Source organism: Mangifera indica, chromosome 11, assembly GCF_011075055.1.
Source record: "Mangifera indica cultivar Alphonso chromosome 11, CATAS_Mindica_2.1, whole genome shotgun sequence".
NCBI lineage: Eukaryota > Viridiplantae > Streptophyta > Magnoliopsida > Sapindales > Anacardiaceae > Mangifera > Mangifera indica.
The window spans coordinates 7604163-7622443 of NC_058147.1; the positions used below are offsets into that span (position 1 = coordinate 7604163).

An 18281-nucleotide genomic window follows, 5' to 3' on the forward strand; every position below is an offset into this window, starting at 1 on the left:
CTAAACTTTAAAAAATGACTTCTCTTTAAATATATAAGTTTTTTTTTCACTCATTTCTCCGATGATCAGTGCAATGCATTAAATAAATGACAGAGCATTGTCCTTGCTGGATGACTCCATCTTGTTTCTCTGTTGGTGGTCAATTGTTTGCCAGAGAAAATATAAAGATTTTAGGTTTGTTATCCTAAATGAGAAAAGTGAATTTTTTAAAATTTAATTAATAACAAAAATTCTAAATTAATAGGAAAAATGTGATATAATTTTAATTATTTTAATATTACTGGTAAAATAACGATTTTATTTCTTAATCTTAATATAAAATTTATAAGTGTATTTTAATAAATTAAAACTTAGGTAAATATTTAAATTTTTTTGTGAGATATATATTAATTATTACACTAAAATTTAGATGGGAAAGTGTCCCTTTCCCAATTATCAACTTTAAATGTCAAATTCACGTCATTTTAAAGCGACCCTTCACCTTCTTTTATGTCTTCAATGTTTATATTGTACTTCATATTATATGATCAAAATCAAATGGTTGCTATGAAATAATTATATTATTGAAGTGACATTACAAGAGACTTTGTTGAGGGGAATTATTTGTTTGTCTAGAATCATCAGAATCATCAGAATCATATAAAGCAACAGCACAGCCTGCAACTATCAGTATTGAATTAATGGATTTCTCTCATTTATGAAAAGAAATTAATACAAGTTCTTGAAGAAAGAGGCAAAAAGAGGTCCCAATCTCGGATATGTTTGGTAAAAATTAAAGATAAATAAATAAATAAGGCATGTCATCCGAAATCTCTTCGTCACTTTACAAAAATACCCAAATTTGAGTTATTTTATACGTTAACCGATGATAACTGATAATAGTTAAAAATAAATGATGATTGAGAGAGAAACCGAGAAGGAGAGAGAATGTCGCTGTAGCCATTGTCTCCGATCGCCAACGATTGCTACAAAAACCTTAGGAGAGAAATTTTGATTTTTCAAACCTTAAGTGGAAAAACATGGGATAAAATTGTTAGTTTTTAAACTTAACAGAGGTAAAATTTGATGAATTTGTAGTTTTTAAAATTTTTTAATTAAATGATGATTTTATCTCCTATAATAATAATAAAACTTAATAGAAAAATAGGTATTTAAATTTACAAAAGTTACCCGATGAAAAAGTGAGTTTACACCAAACTTTGAATGGAAAATAGTCGTTTGGCCTCCTACATATAATTCATTAATCTTCAATTTTCTGAATTTTTCTTTTTATTGTCAACGAGGAATCTCATTTGAATCGAATTATTATTTTTTAAATTAAATCAATCACATCAAATAAGACAAACTCTAGCCTAGTGTCATATGCTGGATTTTGGCCACAAAGTAATGTTATATGTTCAATAATCTAGAACAAATTGACAGGATAATAAACAACTGCAACGGCGACCACTTTAATGTGAGGTTAATTATTTTAATCATTAATAGTAAATTAACAAGGATTAACTACTAATTACTTACAAATTAAAATAATTATAATTAAATAATAAACATCGTTGAAATAAGACTTGACCTTATCTGTAATTCTTGCTCCTCACAAATTAAATGTCACACCTTAATTCTAATGCATATAGATATAGTATATTAAAAATATAGTTTATTTAATTAAAACCTTTATTATTAAAAATATTTAACATAAATTAATCATGAATATACAATAAGTTATCATATATACATATTTTAATAAGAAATAATATTTATATTTATTTTGAATATATAAATGTTTACATATTTATATATGTTATTGTATAATTACGTATTATTTTATTTTAAATTCAAAATCATACAATTACGTAATGATATGTATATATATATTTAAAATAAATATATATAGTTTTATTATATTTTAATTATAAAATTAAGATATTTGATGATATAACTAAAAATATTATCATAAAAATATCTTACAATATTACAATGTTTGGAAAATAAAAAGGAAAATGGGTTATGTAAGAATGCTCATGTGATGTCTTGAGTAGAAGGGTAATTTGGTCAATACGAAAGTGGAATGAACGAGTTTAAAGATCTCTTGAGACAATTCCTTAAAATTTTCTCGCGAGATATTACGTAATTCCGGGGCCTTCGCCCCCACGCTTTACTCGCACGAACCGCACGTGACATTTTATTTCTCCATTTTAACTCTCTTTTGATCCCACGGCGAAACCGTGACATATAAAACCCTCACTTTCAGCAAATTGCAAAAACGTTTAAAATATATATATATATTAACATAAACATTAAAATTACCAAACTGCCTTGCATCACCGCCGTCCAAATGGCGGTGGCTCCACCACCACCAGTAGCTCCATTTCCTTCACATGTGAGTGTAATCACTGTAAAAAAAAAAAGTCATAGCGTTTGTTTTGTGTTGGGCTGAATTAAATTTTTGTTTATTATCTTTTATATTAAAGAATTTTGGATCAAAATCTCGTGTCAAAGGATCAAGATAGAAAGACAGAATCAATCGAACACTCCATACTGAAACAAAACAAAGACTATTTTTATGTCTAGTTTTTTACATGGCAATGAGGCATCATTGTTTGTTGCTTGTTAGTACTGAGTTTGTGTGACTCAGCATGTGTTGATAGTTTTAGCCCACTCTGGAAGGCACCCATTACAAGGAATACCAACCCCACATGATAGAATGCGCAAAAATCACGGTTCTGCATTTGCATATATATAGACCGAGGGAGTGAGAAACAGAGATAGAAAAGGTGACGCAAAGGTGGCCTCTTGGCGATTGAGAGAATGATTTTGTGAAGTGGGTTTGTGCTTGTTTTGGGGGCATTGAGTGTGTGTTGTGCATTAATGGCTACCAACGGGAGACTTATCGCAGGTTCTCATAACAGGAATGAGTTTGTTCTTATCAATGCTGATGAGGTTGCAAGAGTAAGTGCTCTCTTCCTCCTCCTCCTCATCTTCTTCTTGTTCTTCATCTACTCTTTAACCGCATTTTTGAAAGATTGAAGGAGTGAGGGCCTTAAAGATTTGCACTTTTTATGTTTCTTCTGTCTTCAGAATGAGGAAGTTAGCTTTTTAATCCTCTTTTAGGATATTGAAGATGCCCATTTGCTCTTGGAAAGTTTTTGTTGGAAGATTTAGTCCAAAATCAACTCGCATTAGCAATTTCCTTCTACTTCTGAGTTCTTTTCTTTTAATTGATTTTTTTGTTGGTTTAACAGGGTAATATGTTTTTTTTCTTTTCTTTCAAACTGTTTTCAAAAATATTTTGTTGTTAACAGTTGCACACATATTAGCTTAAAAGACTGAGTTTGTTAAGTGTATTTGGACTATGTTTCGGCTCAGAAAATCTTCATTCTTGTTTTAGGTAGTTTTCTTCAGCTTGATAGAGTGTTATTATCCCAAAATGTCTAATTTCTTTTTCTCTTAAGTCGGTTGGATTCTAAGCCAAAGTGTTTTAATTAATTATCTTTTTTCCAATTTATTTTTTGTTTCTAAATTTTAGTGCCACTCAAAAAAATTTCTGTAACTCTTGGATGAGAATCTTAATAAATAAGTATGTTCTTAGTGAAATTAGCTATAATTCATGCTTTTCTTCAATCTTCCGTTTGGTGTTCCAATGTAGATGAACTTTGCCATGGTTATTGTGAATTGCAGGTAACGTCTGTTAAAGAATTGAGTGGTCAAATTTGCCAGATCTGTGGGGATGAAATAGAAATAGCTGACAATGGGGAGCCATTTGTTGCCTGTAATGAATGTGCATTCCCTGTGTGTAGGCCTTGCTATGAATATGAAAGAAGAGAGGGCAATCAAGCTTGCCCTCAATGCAAAACTAGATACAAGCGCTTGAAAGGTTAGCTCTCTCGACATCATTTTGGTCAACTGTTTAATTTTTTATAATAAAATCCCTGTAGCAGATCTTTTTTTAAATCTGTTTTTCTTGAAATGTGACCAAACTTCAGGGAGTCCTAGAGTAGAAGGAGATGAAGAAGAAGATGATACTGATGATTTGGAGAATGAGTTTGATATCGCTTGCAATGGCAGAAGAGATCCTCATAGCATTGCTGAGGCCATACTGTCTGCACGCCTTAATACTGGCCGTGGTTACCAAGCTAGAGTCACGACACCATCTGAGATGGATTCTGCTTCTGTTGCTGAAGAGATCCCTCTCCTGACCTACGACCAAGAGGTGGATTAAATTTAGTGTCTTGCTATTAGTCAGATGTCTTTAATTATAATTCTGTGCAATTCGTGCGTTTAATAGTGACTTTAATTGATGAAGGATGTTGGGATTTCCTCTGATAAGCATGCTCTTATTATTCCACCATTTATGGGTTGCGGAAAGCGGGTTCATCCTATGGCATTTCCTGATTCTTCAATGACTTGTAAGTTTGTTAAATATCATCACTTGTAATGTTTGCGATCAATGTTGTGAATTATAAGGGTCTCCAGGTAAGTTTCTTTGTCTCTTAGTGCATATATGTTGATTGCTGTTACAGTGCCCCCCAGACCTATGGATCCCAAAAAAGATTTGGCAGTATACGGCTATGGAACTGTTGCATGGAAGGAGCGAATGGAGGAGTGGAAGAAAAAGCAAAATGAAAAACTTCAAGTTGTCAAGCATGGAAGAGGAAATGGTGATGGAAACAAAGATGGAGATGGACTGGATGACCCTGATTTACCCATGTAGGTGTTTTTGTCTTGCACCCTTCATAAAGTTATTACATTTCTAATCAATTAGTTATTTTCTTTTATTTGGTAAAATAATAACTGACACATGATTTACACTGGAAAATTAACTGCTTTAGTCAGAGTGTGACTGGTCATACATGCATAATGGCATCACTAATCAAGCTAACTTCCTACTCTGCTGAATTAACTATTGACCCTTTTAGGGCAGCAGGGGTACTAGGATTTGGTGATTTAGGGCATGCTTCTCATGGCTCTCATGTTTCCTTTTTTTTTTTTCCCCTTCTTCTCTTATATAATTAAGTTTTTAACATTTGTACAATGCTTTCATAGGATGGATGAAGGCAGGCAGCCACTCTCAAGAAAGCTACCTATACCTTCAAGCAAGATAAATCCATACAGAATTGTTATCATAATCCGGCTTGTGATTCTTGGCCTCTTTTTCCACTATAGACTTCTCCATCCAGTGCATGATGCTTATTTGCTGTGGCTAATATCAGTAATTTGTGAAATATGGTTTGCTGCTTCTTGGATATTTGATCAGTTTCCAAAATGGTACCCAATTGTACGAGAAACATACCTTGATCGCTTGTCACTGAGGTATTCCCTCTATCTCTGTGCTTGTTGATATTTTTGTGTTATGAAAAAGTAGTAATCTGATGTCTAACATTTTTTTCAGGTATGAGAAAGAAGGAAAGCCATCTGAGTTAGCCGATATAGATATATTTGTAAGTACGGTTGATCCTATGAAAGAGCCTCCACTTATCACTGCAAACACGGTTCTTTCCATCCTTGCTGTAGATTATCCTGTCGACAAAGTTGCATGCTATGTCTCAGATGATGGTGCTGCCATGCTCACTTTTGAAGCCCTCTCTGAGACATCTGAGTTTGCTAGAAAATGGATCCCATTCTGCAAGCAGTTCAGTATTGAGCCCCGGGCTCCAGAGTGGTATTTTGCCCAGAAGGTTGACTATTTAAAAAATAAAGTAGACCCAACATTTGTGAGGGAACGTCGTGCCATGAAGGTTTGGAGCTTTTCTCCTTGTTGAATTTTTCCTTTTCTCGATACCTGTAGAATTTGAGATGCACTTGAATGTATTAATCTAAAATGCAAAAGATAGTTACTAGCATCATCTGGTAGGAATGGATTTCACATATTTGGATTTTGTATTGGAAATGCTAAGCTTATGCCTGTTCTCATATTGAATTTTGTGTTGGTTCTAAACAATGATTTTCTATATCTGTTTTTGTCTTTGCGTTGATAGAGGGAATATGAAGAGTTTAAAGTTCGGATAAATGGGTTGGTTGCCACGGCACAGAAAGTTCCTGAGGATGGTTGGACAATGCAGGATGGAACTCCATGGCCAGGGAATAATGTGAGGGATCATCCTGGAATGATTCAGGTGAGGGCTGATGCCATATTTTAGTTAGGTTATTGTACATATTAAGTTAAAAAAAGTTTCTTCTTTTAATAGTGTTTCTTATTTTTCTCTTGACAGGTCTTCCTTGGCCATAATGGGGTTCGTGATATTGAAGGAAATGAATTACCTCGTCTGGTTTATGTGTCTCGTGAAAAGAGACCAGGATTTGATCACCACAAAAAGGCTGGAGCAATGAATGCTTTGGTAGAGCTCTCTCTCTATCTCTCTTGTCTGAACTGTACTGGTATTTGTTTCTGTTTGTTACTTTCTCTAATTGTTAGTCTTGTTGCTTCAGATTCGAGTCTCAGCAATCATATCAAATGCTCCTTACCTGCTGAATGTTGATTGTGATCATTATATAAACAACAGTAAAGCACTTCGTGAAGCCATGTGCTTCATGATGGACCCCACATCAGGAAGGAAAATCTGTTATGTGCAATTTCCTCAAAGATTTGATGGAATTGATCGTAATGATAGATACTCTAATCGCAATGTTGTATTCTTTGATGTAAGTAAAAATCTCGGTATTATTGAAGTTTTGTCCCTTTTGAAGTGGCTTTTGAGAGAATCTGATACCTTTTTCTCAATTTAATATAGATCAACATGAAAGGATTGGATGGGATCCAAGGGCCTATTTATGTCGGAACTGGGTGTGTCTTCAGGAGGCAGGCACTTTATGGATATGATGCCCCCATCAAGAAGAAACCTCCAAGGAAAACCTGCAATTGTTTCCCAAAATGGTGTTGCTGTTGTTGCAAATCAAAAAGGAAAAGTAAAAAAGTGAAGTCCAACGAGAAAAAGAACAACAAGGAGACTTCAAAGCAGATACATGCTCTGGAAAACATCGAGGAGGGAATTGAAGGTGAGCAGAGGCTTCAAATTGAAATCCAAAGTCTCATCTACAACATCTTATGAAGGCAGTTTAAAATAGCTAATCAACTGAAACAAATGAAAGATAACAATTTGTCATGGTTACCTTTCCTCATAAAAGTCGCCCCAATCTTTTCATAATTAGAGCATTAGTCTGGAACTGGAGTTGGAGAGCATGAGAAATCTAGAATTTTTCCTCTGTTAGATTGTAATAAACCAAAGTCATTAATGTTGCTGTTGTGATGTATGACAGGAGTAGATAATGAGAAGTCAGCTCTGATGTCCCAACTAAAGTTTGAGAAGAAATTTGGACAATCACCTGTTTTCATAGCTTCAACACTTATGGAAGAAGGTGGAGTTCCTAGAGGAGCTTCATCGGCATCACTCTTGAAAGAAGCCATACATGTGATTAGCTGTGGTTATGAGGACAAAACGGAGTGGGGCAAAGAGGTATTCAGTCACTGTTAAAAGTTTTGTAGCTATGCGAGTATTTTCCACCATGATTGACATCTATTTCCATATATTTTCATATTGACTAAATTTCAATTTATTGCAGGTTGGGTGGATATATGGATCTGTAACAGAAGATATATTAACTGGGTTCAAAATGCACTGTCATGGTTGGCGATCAGTTTATTGCATACCCAGAAGGCCTGCTTTCAAGGGTTCAGCTCCTATTAACCTCTCAGATCGTCTACACCAGGTTCTCCGATGGGCTTTGGGATCTGTTGAGATATTTTTTAGCAGGCATTGTCCGATATGGTATGGGTTTGGGTGCGGTTTGAAACCACTGGAGCGTTTCTCGTATATAAACTCTGTTGTTTACCCCTTGACATCCATTCCCTTGATCATATACTGTACATTGCCAGCTGTCTGCCTCCTTACTGGGAAGTTTATTGTCCCTGAGGTAACTTTCTTGATGCTTATCATTCTGTAGTGTTGAGAACAAACTCCTATTTTTCTTGTTCCACTATCAGAAAAGTACCTTTTATTTAACATACTTGGGAGATGTTTTGGCTCCAATCACTTGAATATCTTTAGGTACACTTTGGGCTAGCTAGTTAGATAGATATCTTTCAAGAGAAGTCCTCTCAAGGCTTTGTTTTCTATGTTATGCAGATTAGCAACTATGCCAGTATCATTTTCATGGCCATGTTTATATCCATTGCCGCAACTAGCATCCTTGAAATGCAATGGGGAGGTGTTGGCATACATGACTGGTGGAGAAACGAGCAGTTCTGGGTGATTGGTGGTGTCTCATCACACTTGTTTGCTCTCATCCAAGGTCTGCTCAAGGTGCTGGCTGGAGTAAACACAAATTTCACTGTAACCTCCAAAGCAGCCGATGATGGAGAATTTTCCGAGCTCTACCTCTTCAAGTGGACGTCTTTACTGATCCCTCCCTTGACTTTGTTAATCATAAACATCATTGGAGTCATAATAGGAGTTGCAGATGCCATCAGTAATGGCTACGATTCATGGGGTCCTCTCTTTGGGAGGCTCTTTTTTGCCTTATGGGTCATTGTCCATCTTTACCCATTCCTCAAAGGGTTCATGGGAAAACAAGACAGGATTCCAACCATCATTATTGTCTGGTCAATACTTTTAGCTTCAATTTTCTCCCTTCTATGGGCAAGAGTCAACCCATTCGTGTCAAAAGGTGGTGTTGTATTAGAAGTTTGTGGGTTGGATTGCAACTGAGAAAGCTTAGAATGTTCAAGTTTCATGTAGAAAAGGATCAATTTTCGGCAGAAGGCAAAGACTCGATATAACGCAGTGCTGTTGGTTGTGAGATACTTGAAAGAAGATAAGCCAGAGGAAAATGGTGGCAAGTTGTTTGTAAATACAAGAGGGATTGGGGTGGTTTGAGATGGATATTTGTTTTGCCAAAGCTTCCATTGATTCTCTTGTCTTTATTTTGTAAATGTGGATTTTGTTGGTTCAAGGGTTTGAACTCATAAGGTGATGCTTGTAATCTCAAAGTGAACATAAAAAATTTTAGTTTCATACATAATTTATAGGCCCCCTGCCTAATAAAAGGGCCTTTGATACAAAGTGCCATCTGATTTTTCACAGTTTTCCCACCAATCAATACACAAACAGGTAATTTTTCTTTGCTGACAAGATATCAACTTCTGAAATCTCTGTTCAAGGAAATGGCCAAATTGCTAAAAACAAGGTAAATTCTTCCAAAAGAAATTGAATTCACTAGTAAGATCTATTTCTTTTGGAGATCCCCCAAAGCTCTCCTCTTTGACAATGCTTTTTGGGTAGTCACATTACCTGTTTTCCCTCTCATGGTGCTTAATGCATTTTCTTTCATGTCATGTAGAGAGAGCTTCGGCGTCTTCTGAATCAAAGCCCTTTTACTGTTCTCTTTCTTCACTGAAGAATTCAATTTCTTAGCGAACAAGGTTTTGCTGCCCACTTTTGTATCCGGACTTTCATTTTGAGGTGATAGTAAGTTAAGTTCACATCTCCATGCATCTCTGGGTGCAGTTTCCGTGAAGCAAACAACTCAAGAGTTATTCAAACTGAGTGTAATTTCTTTTGCTAAAAGCTACTCTGAAATATTGTATTACCTCGAGCAGAAGATGAATTTGTATTCTCAAGCTTGAGAGATTCATTTTCACAGTTGTTGCCATTGGGAGTGCCATGAATGATAGCAAGCTCATGCTCTTGCTGGTGCTCTTCAGTAACTTGTGGAGCTACTTGTTCAATAGTCATTTCAGTTTCTTTTATTTCCGCGGCATCCTCACTTATCGCATTGGTGTCAGAGGCCTCTGCATTGGAATTTTTAGTTTCATCTTGCTCTCTAGGTTGTGAAAACAAGTTCAATTCATGGCTGGTGAATATGTGTGATTTAGCATCAACCTCCAAGGCTTTTTTTTCTGTAGTCCCAGGGATAGAAAACTAATTGATTAGTAACTTTTACTGGTTAAAACTTATACACACGTTAGGCCTTTATAACTGACCATATTTGGGTGAAGAATTGGCTTCATTTGCACCACGTTCGTTCTCATCAAATTCGTCCTCAACAACTTCCTGAGGATCTCTCACATTATTCTCTACACCAAATCTGTCTGTTGAATCACATTCCCCTGTTGCAGCTTCATTATCTTCAGAAAAGAGCGAAATGACATATCTGTGACTCTTGCCTGCAAAAAAGAAAATGATTCAGCGCTTATTGTACGTATGACACCTAAATTCTCCACCTTAAAAATATACCTGTGTCTTCATTAAATCTTTCTGGCCTTTCTGTACCATTGTTGTACTCTTCACCGCTTACCTCACACTCAAATATTTCTTCTGTGTTACGGTAAGTGCATACATGTTATCGATGAATCAAATGCAACAACAATAAGTCCATTTTTCTTATGATTTCAGTAGATGAGATTCGAAAAACATGAAATAAAGAGACATGTAGTTTAATAAGCGGAGATAATCACTGTATTATGCAGGATTATATTTTTCAGAAATAATTTAATTTCTGAAAGCTTTACTTGTCCAACTTACTGCCACTGGAGAGAATACGCTGATGAATTGTCTCAGCAATATCATCTGATGTTTTCTTTGTATTTTCACAATCTTCAACTGGCCACGTGGTTCCTCGATATTCAATCTCCTCTACCATATCTATTAATTTAGAGGCTTCTCTGTGAATCATGTCCGTTGCACCTCCTCTTGATCCTCTGCAATTATAAACGTCAGGATCAACAACAATATTCTCTGCTTCTTTTGATTCAACAGAAGCGAATTCTGCCTTGGTCTTCCCCAAATCATCAATGACACTGTCACAGCTTGCAGCAGCTTCTGCCAACACAACCTTCTCTGCAGAAGCATTGAATTTGTCCCTGTTCAAATCAAACTCAACATACTCTGGATTGCTTGCTAGCAATCCATTTAGCTCTTTTAATTCTTCTTTATCACGAGGGGGATCATCTAAAACATCTAGGTGAGTATGATGCTCCTGGTCATCAATCCACTTTTCTGTATCCTGTTGATCACCTTGTTCGCCGGTCACCAAATTTTCTTTCATCTCCATGGCATTCTCACAATAGTGAGCCATCAAATTGGCTTCCGAGATCCTCCCAGCTTCTTCTTTAAAATCGGCTTGATCTCTACTCCCAAAAATTCTGCTCATTTCCCAACTGGTGAGCCGGGGTGAGTCAAGGTGGAATTCGGAGGATTTATTTTCAGTTATTCCTGGAAAAAGTAAATAAATAATGAGCATTCATCGTCTAATATAATTTAGTACTTTCCTTTTGGAGGCAGTGAGTTATTACCATAGTTGGAATGAACAATTATTGGTGAAAAGGCAGAGCAATCAACTGTCATTCTAGGTGTTGATGAAGAAACAGGATGCAACTTTTCAATGTCTGCAGTGACAATCATGTCTGAGAGCTTCTCAGAAGGAACTCCTTCCTCACCCACTTCGGCAATGCTTTTTTGTCTGTTACTACATGAAGGCTCCTTCAAAGTCGAGCTATCAATTTCGTCAATGGAAGCAGTTTCTAGTAATGTAGTCTTGTGGTCATCAAGTTGCTCATTTCTAGTCCTTGCATTATCTTCAATAGGATCATTTGAATCTTCTTTGTCTTCCTGGTGCCTTAAACTTGTTTTCTCTTTTGCCTCATCATCTATCTCAAAGTGTGAATCCATGTCTGTAGCATGAAATTCTATAGCAAATAAAAGGATCAGCAGCTTCGATGATGAAAAATTTAGCATTAAGGAAATTTCATTGCTTAATTTTGACAAAAAAAAAAAAGGTCTAACTAATTATAAGTACACACTTCATGAGCAAAAACACTAACCAGGAAATGGTAGAACACTCAAATGTGCAGCGGCAGCAATACTCAAACCTTTTTCAGGTTTGCCTTGTGAAGAGTTTTTCTCATCCCATTTTGTTCCATTTTTTATCGTCTGGGATAAATTTGGCGTTTCAACCCACTCATTGTTATCCTCAATATTCTGAGAATCTGCTTTTTCTTTCATGGAAATTTCACCTGCATCGTCTGCTGCAACTCCGAAGTTTGCACCGTCAGTATAAAGTCCCACTTGTAGCGAGCAATCATCTGAATTGTTTTCAGTAATTTGCGGAATGGCATCAACATTATCTTCCTGATGAGCATCACAATAATTATCCTTGAAATTTAAAATCCAATCTTCGTCTCCTATATTGGCTTCCTTAACTGCGGCTCTGTTATTGGTAAAAATAAGTTTGTCTGAAGTTATGCATGGACATCTTTGCAGCTCTAAGACATTTTCTTCTTCGTGATTTTCAAGATCACCAAATTTTTCTTCATCAATGTGAGGCACAGAGCTCACAGTTTCACTCAACCTTGTCTCTTTATCATTACAATGAGCGGATACGGCCTCATTCATCAAACCAGGAGCAGGATCATTCACGTCTACAAATTCAGACGTAAATGTCATATCCATTACTGGACTCATTCCTATCGAAGTCTCTCCATTGTTAGCATTTGAAAAGTCCATTGTTTTCGTGACCGTTGTCTTTGTAGTCGCCTTTGTTGCAGTTATAATCATTTCAATAAAATCATCATGCCTTTCTGTAGCTTCTTCTACCAGGAGATTACCGTGAATTTTTGCTAAAGCACTAACATCACTGACTTCAGCATTGGAATTATCATCTTCAGCTTTGAATTCTTCCACCTTCATCTCGCCAACTCCTTTGCACTCAGCGCCCTCTATGGCTATTTCAACTGCTTTTTGATCAGGAACTTCACATTCCTTAGATATGATCTCCGTCAAGCTTTTACTAGCAGTTTCCTTCACCTGTGAAGCCACATTCTCTTCATCACTTACGTCAACAAGCTCAACTTTTATCTCAGACTCTGCCTTTTCCTCCGTGACAACATCAGCAGTCCGCTCAACAACAATGCCAACAGTTAAGTTGTTCTCTCCAGCCAATTCTACATGATTACCAAGTTCTGAACCACTTGAAGTATCAGATTTTTCTATCGGAAATGTTTTACAAGTGCTAACATCAGCACTAACTTGTAGTTCTGCACTTGTAACGAAGTCACAAACTTTGCCAGAAGTGCCATTGGCATCTCTCAGATTACCCTGATCCTCTAAAGCAAATTGAGGTGAATGCTCTGCTTGAACTTCCGTCTTCAAAACATTCTCAGCAACCTCATTCAGCTTTTCCTTCAAGTCTTCTGGAATGTCATTGTGCTGCGACTGCTTACCCTTGAAAGATGAACTTTGGGTGCCACAACTAGAAACTGCCGCAGGAAAAAAAATAATTAGCATTTGCCTAAGCCAAAGTAAAACTGATTTAAGAACTTCTAATTCGTTCTTTGAGATCACGGCTATACTTCTCACATGTGTTAGTAGTCACAAGTCAGAGCACTGCAAAACAAGATTTTGACTATGCCACTGACCTTTACCAAGTTCGTCATTACATTTTAGTAGGGCAAGCTCAGTGAAGTTCACTTTGTCAGCAGTAGAAGGAGCTGGAACAAAGATAAGAAGCCGTTATTTTAAACTTAAACAAACTAATAAAAAAATCAGTCAAAGTAATTCAGTACCCCTCTCTTCCATGGTGGTCAGATTGACTTCTTTTGCATCAGAAAGTTCGAGCGTGCATCTCTCTCTAGTCTCCAAAGAAACATGATCTGAGATTTTCTCTGAGTCTTCGTCTTCTTTCTCCACAGCATCTACAGAGTATCTCGTTGAGACTTCATGTTCTTTATTTGTGTCATCTTTACCAGGTGTCTTGAAAATGGAACTGCCACCCACCAAAAGGTTTTCTTCATAGCCATCATTAAGACTCTCTTCACCAACTTGTGATGCTCTTTCATTATGAACTGTTTCATCCAGCTTATTCTCGTAACTAGTCACACCATCTTCAGTCTTTGCAAGACCACAAAGTGCAGTACCTATAGATGTTTCACCTCTGCATACAATCTCATCAGAAAATACTATTCCCTTGCCAGATGGTTCTTCTTTTTCACTACCAATTTCATTGCCTATTTCTAACCCCGTCAATATAGAAAGAGATTGAGTCTCAGCCTTATTTACTTCTGCATACACAAAAAGAGAATTTAAGTCAAAATGATTCACGGGGCTATTATTCACTTCTTCAAAAAAACGAATTAAAGGCTTGATGGATGGATAATAACTACTTAAAGAAATTATAACTTTCAAAGGACTAAAACATCACTTATACGTAATGTTGAGGACCTTCATTTTCTAATGTACGTTCACAAGTCGCCTCTGCAACATTAGCAACACGTGAGGTCAATTGGATTTCTGTAGCAGTTTCAATGATAAGAGGATGGGATTCTGCTGTAAGTTCGTGGATTTCGATAGCCTGGAGAAAATTTTCTGTGTGAGAGTTTCCTCCTTCATCGGAAGGATCAATTACATTTCTTTCTTCAGCTTCCTGGAGAAGATCAGACTCTTTCTCTGAGCTGCTTCTGCTGAGTTCATCCAGATGCTCCTCAAAATCTGCCTCCTGAATGTCTGGTGCAGCAGTAGTGTCTTCTGCATCTTCTAATTGTACCAAGTTCTGACATTCTTGAACTGAAACTATGTCATCTTTGTTTGAATGATCAGCCTCATTATTACTTCCGTGGTTTTTGTTTTTTCCGATTGATGGCTCTTCAGCTTGAAGTACGTTATCCAAGTCTGTGAAGTTAGAAGGTTCAGGTAAACATTGTTATAAACACAGTGAGCTACTAAAAAAAGATATGTAACATTGTCATTAACAACAACAAAAGCAAATAAAAGATCACTCACCCAAATCATTTGATTGGTTCGCAGGTGAGAGACCAACAGCTGGAGATGTAATTTCAGATGAAATCACCTTGCCAACATAATTTTTTATTTCAAGCTTATCAACCTCATAAGTTTCATCAAGGAGAGGTTCGATTTTCTCATCTCCCACCAAACTGCATTGCCTCTCAAGAACAATCGTAGATGAACTTGCGGAATTCAGTGTAACCTGGTCTGTAGAAACATCTAGCTGCTTAATTGGTGTTGAGTTTAGAGTTTCCTCTGAATTAAAAGCAGTATCTTCAGCCTTCTCTGGGTCAGAAATTACGGTGGAAACATGAACAGAATGAAGTTTCTTATTTGCTTTAACTTTCATTTGGGATGCATTCCTCTTCTTGCTGGAACTTTCAAGTACTTGTTTGCCGCAGCTTGCATCCAGCTTGTCTTTGTTCCTGGCAGATTCTGCCCCTACCAGTCTGGCATCTTCTATCATTGGATCTTCTGGAGACAAAACTTTATCAGATGGTGGAAACTCTTGCACCACAATTGTCTTTCGAGATCTATTTTGATGCTTCTTTCCAGCAGGTTTACGTGCAGATTCCACCGTGTCATTCTTGGAGGTATTGCGTGCAGATCGCCTTAGGGGTTGTTCTTCCAGAGTCTTGGACTTGGTCACAGAAATATCTTCATCCAGAGCTGGCTCTTGCTTTCGTTTCTGTTGCCTAACCATTCCCGAGTCAAGAGAAATTCCACTTACTTCAGAAGAGACTACAGTTGACTGGTTCCTAGAAGCAGTTCGGCTAGATCTCCTTGTAGGATCTTTTATCAAAGCATCTTCCTGTCCAACAATTTTATCTGTTTCCAACTCTCTATCAACCGAAGCGCTAGATTTGATCATTACAGTGTTTCGCCTACTTTTTCTATTAGGCCCATTGAAATCGGAAACATTTCTAAGCATCTGAATTTCTATAGTAGGTTCTACAATTGCTTCCAAAGCTCTTTCCAAATCAGTGTTGCTTGATCGTTTCCTAGCCTTCTTTTTCTCCTGAATTTTGTTATTTTCAGCCTTTCTCTTTTGGTGTACGATAGAATTTCGCCTAGAAGCATACCTACTACGACCCTTGGAGGTTTCTTCATGCTGCATATTCTCTCCCTCAATTTCACTTTCCAATGCAGAAACTTTCTCTGCAGTTTCCGTCTGAGACCTTGTGATCCTACTGATACTTTTAAATTTCCTTTTATTACCTCTCAAAATTTCAGAGCCTTCGTCCTTTTTAACACCTTGCTCTTTTTCCTGTAAAACTTCATCGGCTTCAGCAGCCTCTACAACATTCCTTCTAGACCTCCTTGGAAGTTTTTCAGTCAAAGGAGCATCTTTCTGTCCGATGGTTTGACGGATTTCCAACTCTTCATCAGTTCGAACAGTAGACTTGCTGCGCCTGGTTCTCCTCTTAGGGCCACTGGGAATAACAACATTCTTAACCTTTTCATGTTCTAAACTAGGTTCTATAATTGCTTCAAGCTCCGAAGACTCTCCCAAATCAATACTTCTTGATCTTATACTAATAATCTCTTTATTCACCTCGAGTCCTTCACTCCCTACCTTACCCGTCTGGACCACGACAGATTTCCTTCTAGAAGCATATCGGCCAAGACTCCTCCCAGGTTCTGCAAGCTGAATGGTCTCTTCCCCAGTTTCACATACAGCATCAGAAACAACCACTACAGTTTTTGCTTGAGACCTTGTGATCCTACTAGTACGTCCGACTAGTGAATTCTCAGGAAATATTTCAAAGCCTTCATCCTGTGTTACGTTTCGTTTCATACGCCGCAAAACCCGGTCAGATTCTGCACCATCTGTGGAAAGGCTTTCGTTTCCAACTCTCCTTTTCCGGGTTACAGATGATTTTCCAGCCAGAGCAGTTCTACCCACAACTTTACTATGTCCACCGAGTTGATGAAACTCTCCACTCTGAGACGCTTCACCAACAGACTGAGCCCGAGACCTGGTGATCCTCCCGCCCCTCTTAAAATTTTTAAGTTTAGCATCTTCTCCGACAATCACACCTCTAACGGCATTAGCATCACAGTCAGCCGCACTATTCACACTCAGCTTCGCAGTTGGTTTCTTCAGATCTCTTCTCGCTCTCTTCTTCCCGGTAGGAGGTGACAAAACTTCACTTTCTATAGCTTGATTCTGCGTTTTTGACAAGGACTTCTTTGAAGCCCTTGTCCTACCTGCCCGTTTATACCCTGAAGGCTCATAAAACATCGTCTGATTTTCAGGACTAAATCTCACTTTCTTCACAACCTTAGAATGGTTTCCGTTCACTTTCTTCGCTGAATTCTTCAGCGAAGACTTGCGTTGTGAAACAACTTTCTGCTTTTCCTGTTAAAACTATATTCATTAGAGCCAAATATTATGGATTTTACTTCATCCAATCAACAAAAAATAAAAAGAAACACAAAATTTTAACCCCACCTGTTCATCCCACAAAAATTACAGAAAAAATCCAGCCTCTAATTAATTTTCCTCCATTTTTTTACCAACTAAACAGAACATAAGTCCAGTCAAAATTGACTACAATTTAAAAATATATGATGAAATCTCGATCTATTTGTCACTTTAACTCATTTATTTCCTTTAAACTAACATTCAGAAAACCGACAAGTCAAATTTCCAGACTTATTTTGATTTCTTCCATTTTCTCATCAACCAAACAAGCAAGCAAAAGAAAATCCAATAAATAAACAAAATTACCAAAAAAAATCATAAATGAAACCAAAAACAAAAAATAACCTTGAAAATCGAACATAACAGATCAGCCATCTCAGAATTCGACAAATTAGCCGGTATACCATGGCGTTTGCACAGTGCTTGAAGTTGCTTTCGTTTCATTGAATGATAATCCATATTCTCCTCTTCCTCTTCCATTCAAAGATAAAACAAGAGCTAATGAGAAACAATCAGATTGGTAATTTTTTCAAAGTTTTTGAAACTCTTAAAAAAGATGCTTCGTTGCCGTTGCGCTCCAAATAATTTTAAACTGGCTTTTAAACTTTCAAAAGAGCAGTTTCCCGCTCCTAAAAACGTTGACGTTCTCTTTGAAGCCTTATTTTCTCATGGTCGAGTATAAAAAAGAACAACTCGCTGCATTTGCTTGACATGTTTGTGAACAAGCGTGTTGTGGTAATTTAGGTAGTAGTCAGTGAAGGAGGTAGCACGTGCAGTAGTTTGGCTGACAATATGCTTAATATAAAAATTTAAAGGTTACTTTAGTAATTTTCTTTTTTATTTATATAATAGATAATATAGATAATAATTATCTCCTCCATTTTAGGTATTAAAAAATTTTAAGGTAATTTTGATTTTATTATAATTTTATTATTATTTATTATTTTTTACAACAAAAATAAATGTATTTTTAATTAATATAACACATAATATAAAAATATTTAAAAATATTTAAATAAAATAATTTATTAATATTTTTGTATTACCTTCAACCAAACACAATAATTATTTATCAATAAAACTAT

General features: G+C 36.6%; 2 protein-coding genes across 4 annotated transcripts; one reads left to right on the forward strand and one right to left on the reverse strand.

Moving 5' to 3' along the window:
• The first annotated feature begins 2490 nt into the window (after positions 1-2490).
• On the forward strand, positions 2491-9012 carry LOC123229352 (cellulose synthase A catalytic subunit 2 [UDP-forming]-like). Of its 2 annotated transcripts, none has more exons than XM_044655120.1 (14): positions 2491-2946; positions 3676-3871; positions 3981-4207; positions 4301-4403; positions 4518-4704; positions 5041-5307; positions 5387-5732; positions 5973-6110; positions 6207-6332; positions 6424-6636; positions 6726-6990; positions 7258-7448; positions 7555-7905; positions 8118-9012. In XM_044655120.1, the coding sequence occupies exons 1-14, from the start codon at positions 2866-2868 to the stop codon at positions 8697-8699; spliced, it is 3273 nt and encodes a 1090-aa protein (XP_044511055.1). In that variant the 5' UTR covers positions 2491-2865; the 3' UTR covers positions 8700-9012. The 2 variants fall into 2 exon arrangements, with proteins under 2 accessions (XP_044511055.1, XP_044511054.1); XM_044655119.1 differs by having other exon boundaries at positions 2493-2946; positions 7252-7448.
• On the reverse strand, positions 8962-17721 carry LOC123229350. Of its 2 annotated transcripts, none has more exons than XM_044655117.1 (12): positions 17542-17720; positions 14766-17130; positions 14208-14654; positions 13553-14047; positions 13406-13477; positions 11813-13246; positions 11285-11677; positions 10515-11204; positions 10227-10307; positions 9974-10156; positions 9581-9889; positions 8962-9500 (listed from the first exon to the last, which is right to left on the reverse strand). In XM_044655117.1, the coding sequence occupies exons 1-12, from the start codon at positions 17674-17676 to the stop codon at positions 9217-9219; spliced, it is 6888 nt and encodes a 2295-aa protein (XP_044511052.1). In that variant the 5' UTR covers positions 17677-17720; the 3' UTR covers positions 8962-9216. The 2 variants fall into 2 exon arrangements, with proteins under 2 accessions (XP_044511052.1, XP_044511053.1); XM_044655118.1 differs by having other exon boundaries at positions 9273-9487; positions 17542-17721.
• Between the last annotated feature and the right edge of the window lie 560 nt (positions 17722-18281).

Bases quoted from the DNA above. Each gene is read 5' to 3' on its own strand.
- LOC123229350 (XM_044655117.1), bottom strand. From the start codon at position 17,676: ATGGAAGAGGAAGAGGAGAATATGGATTATCATTCAATGAAACGAAAG. The intron at 11,678-11,812 runs GTTAGTGTTTTT...TATTTGCTATAG, and splicing joins GAGTGTTCTACCATTTCCTG to AATTTCATGCTACAGACATG. The intron at 9,501-9,580 runs GTAATACAATAT...TTTGCTTCACGG, and splicing joins AAATTCATCTTCTGCTCGAG to AAACTGCACCCAGAGATGCA.
- LOC123229352 (XM_044655119.1), top strand. From the start codon at position 2,866: ATGGCTACCAACGGGAGACTTATCGCAGGTTCTCATAACAGGAATGAG. The intron at 2,947-3,675 runs GTAAGTGCTCTC...TGTGAATTGCAG, and splicing joins ATGCTGATGAGGTTGCAAGA to GTAACGTCTGTTAAAGAATT. The intron at 3,872-3,980 runs GTTAGCTCTCTC...ACCAAACTTCAG, and splicing joins TAGATACAAGCGCTTGAAAG to GGAGTCCTAGAGTAGAAGGA.